Source organism: Daucus carota, chromosome 7 (assembly GCF_001625215.2).
Source record: "Daucus carota subsp. sativus chromosome 7, DH1 v3.0, whole genome shotgun sequence".
Lineage (NCBI taxonomy): Eukaryota > Viridiplantae > Streptophyta > Magnoliopsida > Apiales > Apiaceae > Daucus > Daucus carota.
Window position 1 is genome coordinate 31797899 of NC_030387.2, and position 10862 is coordinate 31808760.

A 10862-nucleotide genomic window follows, 5' to 3' on the forward strand; every position below is an offset into this window, starting at 1 on the left:
ACCAAAATCACAGGCAATTACACCTACATTTGTCCCCTGTTTGTGTAGTAACTAAAGATGCTACTCGTATAAAGAATGTTCTATTTTCGGAATTCAGACACATGAACAATAGAATACATAATTATATGAAACCTTGTAAAGTTCAGTTACATATTTCACAGGTTGCCCCCAAAAGTTCAGACCATTGGTCATATTCATCAACTTGCTTTTTATAACAAATTTCCTACTCCTTGATCATTCTCAGCAATGGAGACTACTATATCAATAACTTCCAAATAATATGGTTTACAAAATCTTTAGTATTGATAAGATTCCATTGCAAATTGAGTAGGTGGCTGCACCAACGCTCAAACTCCTGGCATGTGGTTAAAAGTGACCCCAGTTGGAATGGCATACACAGCCGCCTACAACATAATACCTAAAGAAAACAATAGCAACACGTAGGACACGACCTGAGTGGGAAACTAGTTACATACAGCTCAAGCTTTTCTTCGCAAATGTCACTCACAATTTGCTGTGTAAGCTGGCCTTTACATCAGACTAATGGTTTAGAGAACTCGAAGTTGAGCAAGAAAAGCAGCACAAAGATCCAGGAAGAGAAATTGTGGTCCCTGGACCCTTTGCAGGTCAAGCAGATACTTGTCCTCGCGGGTTTTATAAAGCTGTGAAAAATGTCATGGTAGATGTCCATTAGCACATAGATAGCAGTTCAGGAATTAATAATTCAAATAATACAGAAGAACTAAAAACAACAGAAATCATGTTCTTTTTATCTATTTTGTTAGTCATAAATCACAAAGTTGTTTTGGACCAAGTGTTATAAGCATTTGAAGCCCACGACAAAATGCATATCCCAAACTTTATTTGAAACATAGTTTGGGTATATACCTTATCAAGTGGTGTCCAATCTTATTTTGTTAAAAAACATGAACAGATAATTTAAATATCCAGTGTACACTAAAGGCACGATAAGAATATTAGCAAATCACACAAAAATATGGCTAAAGTATGATGATGAAAAATTAAAACTGACAATACTGAAAGTGCATCAGAAATGAAAATGCATAGAATATTGACCTGCACTTCAAATTTGACCACATTGAGCAACCTTGCAGCACTATCACTCTCAATGATAGTGGAGTCATCCCCAAAGTAATGATTACTGTGCATAGAGTTGTTTACCATCCCTTCGTGAGGCGCAATGCCAGGAATCCACCTACATTTCATATTGTAGTGTCCAATTTTTTTCCAGCTTACATTTAACTCTTGGAGAGCTTTCAAAACCTCCGTCATTATCTCACGTGGATGAGCTCGGGACTGAAACACATTTAAGTATATAATCAGTTGTTTTGTTTCTATCCAAAATTAGGTGTTAACAGATAACATCATTACACTCCAAACATGTGCTGACATATTCATTTTTTTAGGTCTTAACTAAAGAATCCTTAAAGTATATATGTCCAAGACATGTGCAACATATCATTTTTTAGGTCATAATTAAAGAATCCTTCAAGTATATATGTCAAGAGTTACAGCACAAGGTCAAGCCTCGCATTGTAGCTTAGTGGAGAACCCTCTTGGTTAAGAGAGGTTGAGGGATCGAGCTCAGTAGAGGCATGTGAGTGCAAAAGTGTTTAATTTCTATTTTTTTAAAATTGACCATTACCAAAAAAAGAGCGTTCACCATGACATGCTAGTCTGCTTTTCAAGTTTCCCAAATTCACATTTAAGATGTATAAATATTTAGATATACAGCTTCCTTTCAAGCGTATAACACCTTTACCTGGAGTCCGAGAGCCCATTTTCTGTCAACAAGAACCTGTGGTCTCGCACCTGTTCCTTGGTAATCCATATATCCAGGCATTCTTTGCCCTAAAGTTGGTGATGTCTCACTCTGATTTATACGGAGAAAAGCATCATGTAAGATAAGCATAAAACATTCAAATTAATAACCTGTATGATAAGTAAATCTTGTAAAATTGCATAATAATGCAATGAACAATAAATAACATGTTACTTGGATATTAAATCCAGTAATATCTGTGTCAATTAGGTAGAAAATCATTTCCTAGTCTTCTATGAAGTTTAACAGAGAACTTAAGACAGGAGCCACTATAATAAATATCAACTAACCGTGGACTCCTGGAATTCAGCTCCAAGATAGCCACTGGAGGGACGGAACCGATTGTCTAATAGCAAATAGTACGCAACGGTACCCTGCAATGAATGCAAGAAATCAGCAAACCAGAATTCTGTGACAAAGTTGACTGAACATTACAGTTGCTCACCTCATTTTGAATGCGATTACGAAGAGACTCAACAAGGCTGCTTCTGTCAAATCCCATTTTCAAAACCTCCAGAAGAATCTCTTCATCAATCTGCAACCACAGCTATTTAGTGAGTTCACATCTCCACAAATATGTATGCCGCAGTATCAAGAAAAAATGGGTACAGAAAGAAATATGCCGTATAACTGGTATAGTAAACCATTGTTCATTAAACTTTAATCGTTAATAAGTTCTGAATAAATTAGTAGACATTCCATTTTTCCCAATTCATAATATAATCTTGGAGAGATTCTTTCAAAAATGCCAGAAACTATAATTAAAAGCTATTTGAATGATTTAATAACCAAAACTGAAAAAAATTAATCCAGCTCGCATCAACAATGGTACTAATGGAAAGTCCAAAATTCAAGAGACTCTCAGTTCGGCATTTTATACAAATTCTTATTCAAAAATGTTACCTCAATCAATAAAGCAGTCCAAATACCTTTTTGGCTTGCTTCAGTGTATCTGGTGGTGGCACAGCTAGGTAGCGTGGAAGATGAGCTTGAAACCATGGGTGAGTCCGTATATCAGGAATTGTCATACGCTTCATAGGATCTACCACCAGCATCCTTGGAATCAAATCCCTTGCACCAGGAGATAAATGGCTGGGAAGGGTATATATTCCACCCTGTGCAGAAATTATAACATTTCAAGTTAAAAGAGTATTTAATATCACAATCCAAATGACAACCAGGTTGATAGATGATAGGATACTGTTATGTCAAGAAGATCAATAAACTAATAAATTTGCAATCAGACAAAGATACCCTCTCAAGAATTTGGTACAGACCTTAGTGTACCTATATTGTTCTTTGTGTGACCTAGAAAAGAGATCATGTTAGCTATTGGTAATCAAGCTTCGTGCTTTTTATGTGTTACTGGAAACTCGTCGAAAACTATTCTCTCACAAGTACATAGGCACACAATAAAAGAGTACAAAGAGAGTAATTGAGGCTAGAGTAAATGAAAGATGATTCTTGAGTTGATCAGTGTGGTAACACCGCCAATGAGATCTGATAAACGAAGTGTTCTAAGGGATCTCTAAAACAGAGTAAGAAAAGATTCCATCAAGTAGCTTGACTCAAGATTTTGAACCCCTCAACTCTCGAGTACAATACTCTTTCATTGTTCCTATCATCAGCTTAAGCTTATTCTACACTTTTGCGCAAATGTACAGTAATTTGATTATAAGCAGCAGTGAACACAAACACCTATACCAAATATAAAGACAAACAAACAATTTAATTAATATATACCTTCAAAAAGAAGAATGAGGCAAGAGCTAAAAACTAAACTCAGATAAGGGGGAAACCCTATAACAAACCATGATTGACAAAAATTTACATAATATTAACAAGGATTAGTTGATGAGTAGAAAAAAATTATAAAACAAAAATCAACCTTGAAAGCACTGGAGCCCTCAGAAAGGCGAGGTATATTTAAAATGAAAACAGGGGGTTAATGCCCCAGTAAACTGAGAAAATAATTCATTTTCCCAAAGAGAAATATCTAAAATACACGAATGCCTTTCAGATGCAATATATGCACTACTAAATTTCAATTAATTAAAAAAAATTCAAATTAAACTTAACAAGCAGATACTGATAGCATATGACGACAATCACCTTTATGTACCTTAATTTTCTTAAAGAGATTAGGAATATTTTCATCGTCAAAAGGTAGGGTGCCACATAATAGAGCATACAAGATAACACCACAACTCCATACATCAACCTCCGGTCCAGCATACAGTTTTCCAGATATAACCTGAATGAATATATATACAACATTAAAATCAAATATTACATGGAAAATAAAATTATAGGAGCATGTACAGTTCATAAATGAAAAATTCCCTACCCTTATTACTGCACTTCTATCTACTACGATATAAAGTTATAAACACTCTCCAAAACAACTTCCATCATGTTCATAACATAATCCAGACTATTGATTGATGATGTTGACTATCAGTGTAGGTAGGATGTAATATATTCCTCTGTCTTCCTCTATTGGTATTAACATTTCAATATACATATATATTTCCGACTTCGGTATAAAAAGTTCTAAGAAAAATCATGTTGCTCTTGATATGGTTTACAGAGTCTTAGATCATTGAAAAACCTGTAAGTTGTTGGATTGTAATCGACTTATTACATATAGAAATTTGTTTAAGCAATAGTGAAATGCATGATACGGTGTTGATACCCAATAGAGGATTAAAAAATGTGACCAATATGTCTTCTGATACCTCAGCGACAGCATAATTTAACATGTTTTTAGTGACAAAAGTACACTCCATACCTCAGGAGCAGCATAATTTGGACTTCCACAACTTGTCTTCAAAAAATGGCCATCACGCATAATATTGCTCAATCCAAAATCAGCAATCTTGACATTACATTTTGAATCCAGAAGAAGGTTCTCAGGCTTAAGATCTCTGTGGACAACCATATTTCTGTGGCAGTACTCCACACCAGATATTATCTGGTTGCAAAGTAATTTAATGTTATATAATACACATTATACATATATTAGTAAAGTTATTTGGAGGCCACATCTAAACTGAAGTGTTGGAGTACACATTCTTCAAAATTGGATACAATATAATCTAATGGTTTCAATTTTAATTATTTTTTTATTCTACAATATTTTTAAACATCCAACAACCGAAAGATTATGTTCTACAACGTCATCGACATGCACCAAAATTACTTTTATAAATCGCGGGATGCTATGTTCTACAATATAATTATAAGCAGGACAATGATCTTAATGATTATTAAAGTTGAAGGATGTTTAAGATTAATTGACAATGATGTTTAAGATTACTTATAAATGATAAATTATATAGAATTTGATAATCAGAGACACTATTTATGATTAAATTAAAAAATTATGATTGGTACTCCAAGACTTCAGTTTAAATGTGCACTCCATAGAACCTAACTCTATAATATGTATACAGCATAATAAGATGAATAAATACATTCATATCAAGGAGACAAGGACTCAAACAAACACTAAGAGATATCTTAGTAACTGTAGAACACTTGTACCTGCTGGAAAAAATTGCGAGCTTCGTCCTCCTGCAGTCTACCCTTTTCCACAATGTAGTCAAAAAGTTCACCAGACTTCACATATTCCATTACAACATATATATCTGATGGTGTCTCTATAACTTCATAAAGGCGGATAATGTGGGGATGCATAAACAACCTTAGAATTTTAATTTCTCTTCTAACTGCAGAAACCAATCACACGCAAGCCCGAGATAAATACAGGGTATATATTAACTGTTTATCATTATGCAAAAACAGAGCCAATAAAAAGTATCCATAAATTTGTGTGATAGGGGACACAATGAAGATATATGAAAATTTATATTTATTTAAAAGTTCAAACAGTGCACAGTGGAGAGATAAATTGATGTGTTATAAGAACTGGATTAAGATACTAGTTTTGACTGGCATTTACCTACTTATGGTTACATTTGTTTTTATTGTTAAAATCCCAAGATTGCAAGCTGTAGAACATCAAGTTATATAATTAAGGTTTTATATATAAGCCATGGAAACTCGACACAGTTCTTAACTTAAAAACTTAATTATTATAATCTGGTATATTTCTCTTTACAGATTGCGATCCTCCAGACAATCTCCAATCTTCTGCAGTTAAGAAGTCCTTGGGCTACTGAATTTTCTTCAGCTAATTAGCTAGTGCCTGCATTATTTTATTTATTATTGTTCACTAAACCTAAAATTCTGTAAATGCATAACCATTCATTTTAATAAAAGCTCTTAAGATGTATATGCTATTACTGTAAATAGGTAGGGTATCTGATGCCAAAAGCTTTACAGCAGAGATTTGAAGAGTACTCACATTGCTTCACATTCGATACCATAAGTAACTTTTTTAAAATGTTTTAAAATGAAAACAACCTTAGTCTATCTTAATAAAGCCAATATATTGATTAATATATAGTACTATATTTCTTCATATCAGGTAGCACGTAGCAGTATAGGTAAACGACGCCACCACTTAAGTCAAAGTTGTTCGACCGTGCCTAGAAGAATCTTACTTTTATAGTTTCAGAAAACCAGGGAACACATTCTAAATTCACATTGGTCTGTCCAACACTCAGACAATATTAAAAAAATGCAATTATTCTTTTGGAGGGGTGAGGATGGAGTGGTGCAGGCTGTTTTTAGACATAAGACTGACCCTTTTCTTCCATCTCCATGTTCTTAATCTTCCGGCGGTTAAGGATCTTGATAGCAACTTTGTGCCCTGTCAATGCATGCTCTGCAATTTTAACCTTTCCAAATGAACCAATCCCAAGAGTTTTCCCAAGTTTGTAATTCCTTAAGAACATATCCACACTACTACCACCCTGTCCAGCTGAGCCATCCATCCTCTTGGCCTAAAAAAGTCATTCATAAATCATGACAGATGCTGAAAACTAATAAAGACACAAAATGTGAACATACAGCCTGTTAATAGAATACTACATTTTAAACTTTATCTAAATGAAAAAAATCAAAGCCATTATTTACACAAATTGAAAAACATGTTAAAGATTTTGTAAGAATAAGGTAAATATCAAGGACACTGAAGATACAGAAAAGAGACCTCAATGAAGATGAGGATTGGCAGTTCATAAACACTATCACACATTCAACATCAATGCCTGGCCTTGATTTTATATTTAATAGAAGTCAAGTTCTAAACACTCGGACAGATGGTTATCTATGCGATATTATTATAAATTAACCTATGCTTGTCCATATTGACAGCAACTATCAACATAAGATCTTTTGAAAGTTTGAGCATCCATAAGGATATCCATTCATCAGCAAGAATAAACTAACTTCTTTAAAATCATATACTGCATTGCTGAGTTGACAGTCTAACAGAAACCATGAGAGAGAATACAAAAGTGACACTAAATCTAACATGCTACCTATTTATCTTATGCATCTATACATAGCTGAAGGTAGCAATGCCCTTAGCTAGAGCCAATATTGTTAAGAATATACATAATGTAAACGTTATTGGCATTTCTAATAAATAAACATACATAATCAATATAAAACAAAACATAAAAAATTAGATTGGTACAGAGACTTCCATAAGATAATTGCAATGAAATCTATGAACACATACTAAATAACAACAAAATACATTGAAATGGAGGCAAAATCAGTGTGTATGTGTGTCTGTGGCATGTGTGTGCGTGTGGATATGTGCATACATAGATACATAGATAAATGGAGAATATAAAATATTATATTCCTAAATTTGGTCAAGTGAAGGGGGGAATTGCAGGATGCAGGAAACCGAGAAAAATGAAAGAAGAAACCAAGTCAACACTTTATACTTTTCTTCTGCTAAGCAAATTTATTTTAAAATTTTTATACATATATTTTACTATTTGAATAGTAAAATTATAGTAATTTATGTTACCTATTCAAAAAAATTTGAAAAAGGTTATATTCAGTCCTAGCACATTATCCTAGAGACACCGGAGTCTTGTTTAGGGCTAAAATATGAGTTCACATAGGGAAGCTGCAACAGGAAGCTCATCCAATTTACTAAATCGCCAATTCACTATTCAACTATTATTTTCCATAAGACTACATAGTCATGGTTATTCCAGGAAAATAAGGAACAGAATACAAACAACCATATCTAAAAGTTCGTACTAAACAAACTACAAAGTAACAACCAGATAACCACAAAAATTCAAAGTCACACCCAACGCACCACGGTTATTGACACTATCACATATACAGATCTAAAACACAATCACGACACCAAATTACTAATCCTCACTTCCACGCGAACCTAACAAACTAAAATTCTAATTAATGCTAACATCCAAAACCCTAGACTGATCCTAGCAACCAGAGATCTGAATTACATGTTTTCTATTCAATTCGAATCACCAACAACAACATACTTCGATACTTGCAACTTTGCAAACATTTTAAATAAATTAGATTGATGCAGAGACTTAGTGGCGAGAATTGCAACAAACGATACGAACATTTGCTAGATTATGCGAAACTACATTAAGATGAAGGTAAAATCAGTGCGTGTAGATAGATACAACGATACATACAGAGATACATAGGATGAATCGAGGATATAATATACCTGAATTAGGTCAAGTGAAGGGGGGAATTGCAGAATGAAAAAAAAAGCTGAGGACGACAAAAATGAATAGTGGGATGGGGCTTTTGCTCCCACACCTTTTCCCCCAAATCAACACTTTATACTTTTTGTGCTTGTCAAATTATTTTGTATTTTAAATATCCAAATTAAATTTATTATGTTACCTATTCAAAAGGTTTTAAAACATAAAGCCTGTTTAACATAATATTCATTTAATTCATATATAAATTATGACCAAAAACATATTTAGATATTTTTAAATGTTTTGATTAAAAGTATGTGTGTCAAAACTTTTATTTATAAAAATTGATTTTGAAAAATATACACTAAGAGATATGTTATACATATTGACCTGCATATGCACACCGTTATTAGAAGATCATATATAATATTAACTAGTTCAGAAGCCGCGCGTTGCGACGGCCTATAAAAATTATATTAATGATTCAAAATTAATATTTGTAAAATAAAATAAATATGTGGCGGTCTATAAAATTTATATTGATGATTCAAAATTAATATTTATAGAATAAAATAAATTTTATAGTATAAACATCTCGATGCAATACCAATCTATACTATACTATAATAAGCCAACATGGGTATAATTTGTAGTCGTACAAAATTTTGGTATGGTCATGTCCGTTATAACTAGAAGTCTCTAGAGTCCAACATGTAGAGTTCTCTTGTCTTACATCATTAAACAGTTTTATAAAGTTTAAATTACAAACACATGTGATGTACTACAAGATAAACACTCCATCATTATTTTTTCAAATATAATTTATATTTAGTTAAAAAATAAAAAAGATTTTATTATTTATACTAATAATTTACAATACAAAAAAATATTGTTAAAGCTAAATTTATAAGAGTGAATATAATTGAATAAAACTTCAATTCATCAATATTAAAACACTAATAAAATGACATTTTAATTTAAATTATATATAATAAATTCAAAATTATATAGTCGCCCGTGCTTTGCACGGGTTTAAGGCTAGTATTAATATATAAAATTAGACTATAATTCATGAGTGAAAAAATGAAAATAAATTTCTACATATAATTAACGATTTAAGGCATAACGAATCTTAATTTTAGTTGTGTTTTTTTTTAAAAAGTAAGTCTGTTTTTCAAGAATATTGTCATTAATCTCCAAACACTACTTCGTAGACATATACACCATGCCCTGAATGTAAAAATTATACGGCTCTTTAACAGAACTGATTAATGACATCTAGCCATATACATTGATTGACCAATAAAACAGACTGTAAGTTTGCAAGAACATAAGTGCATAAAAGTCAAAAAGATATTGAGATGCAAATCCGAAACCATCCCCAGTTTTAATAGGGATAAATATTATGTTCTAGTTATACGAACATTAATCATGTCGGGACGTATGAATTCCAATCCGTGCAGGTGTATATTATTGACTCCTTCCTTCAATTTCTTTGAATTAGTTGTCCGCAAAAACATCAATCTAAATTCATGAGATAACAGTCTACTCCCACATCCGACAAACTCTTACCCTTGTCAATGAATCATCTCTATCGCCGTTCAAAAAATCTATCATAGTGTAACTCATTATTGTATTAAATGGAGAAGATAAATAGGCAAAAAAATTGTTCATAAAGCGTATTCGCCCCCTTACCATATGTGTAGAACGATAGCTTACCAGGATAAAACGGGTTACGATGTCGTTGCATAAGAACGGCACCACCAGTGAGTAGGGTTGTGGTATTGAGAGAGAAGGTTGTGTTTAGATGATTTAAAACCCAACAACCTATAGGGGTATTTATAGATGCAGAGAGACTTGTGTGTTACACTTTTCCATAATTAAAGAATCTGGATCTGAATCAGATTAAAAAACTTGCAAGCTACTATATTCCATAAATAATCTGAACCAGAATCAGATTAGTTTATCCCAAGATATATACCATATCAATTAATCTGAAACTAAAAAAGTAATTTTTTTTTTTTGATATTTTTCATCCAAAATTCTATAAAATTAGAAAAATAGAACGGAGCTATCTAAGATGCGCCACATACACGCCCCTCGCTTCGCTTATAGGTGAAGAGAGACTTGTGTGCTACTCTTTCCATAATTAAATAATCTGGAACAGAATCAGATTAAAAAACTTGCAAGCTACTATATTCTATAAATAATCTGAAACAGAATCAGATTAATTTATCCCAAGATATATACCATATCAATTAATCTGAAACAAAAAATAGTAGTTTTTATTTTTGATATTTTTCATCCAAAAATTCCAGAAAATTAGAAAAATAGAACGGAGCTATCTGGGATGCGCCACATACACGCCCTCGCTTCTCTTTTATATAAGTATT

At 32.6% G+C, this 10862-nt stretch overlaps 1 protein-coding gene across 1 annotated transcript; it reads right to left on the bottom strand.

Annotated features, from left to right (window-relative positions):
* Positions 1-102: 102 nt before the first annotated feature.
* LOC108196720 (SNF1-related protein kinase catalytic subunit alpha KIN10) lies at positions 103-8628 on the bottom strand. Its single transcript, XM_017364130.2, has 11 exons — positions 8490-8628; positions 6555-6753; positions 5390-5574; positions 4635-4817; positions 3966-4097; positions 2773-2958; positions 2289-2378; positions 2134-2217; positions 1784-1894; positions 1078-1317; positions 103-662 (listed from the first exon to the last, which is right to left on the bottom strand). The coding sequence occupies exons 2-11, from the start codon at positions 6742-6744 to the stop codon at positions 549-551; spliced, it is 1515 nt and encodes a 504-aa protein (XP_017219619.1). The 5' UTR covers positions 6745-6753; positions 8490-8628; the 3' UTR covers positions 103-548.
* Positions 8629-10862: the final 2234 nt, after the last annotated feature.

Excerpts from the sequence above, each read along its gene's own strand:
- LOC108196720 (XM_017364130.2), bottom strand. The coding sequence starts at position 6,744 with ATGGATGGCTCAGCTGGACAGGGTGGTAGTAGTGTGGATATGTTCTTA. Across the intron at positions 4,098-4,634 it reads CAAATTATGCTGCTCCTGAG|GTTATATCTGGAAAACTGTA; the intron begins GTATGGAGTGTA and ends ATATTCATTCAG. Across the intron at positions 2,379-2,772 it reads CACTGAAGCAAGCCAAAAAG|ATTGATGAAGAGATTCTTCT; the intron begins GTATTTGGACTG and ends CTGTGGTTGCAG.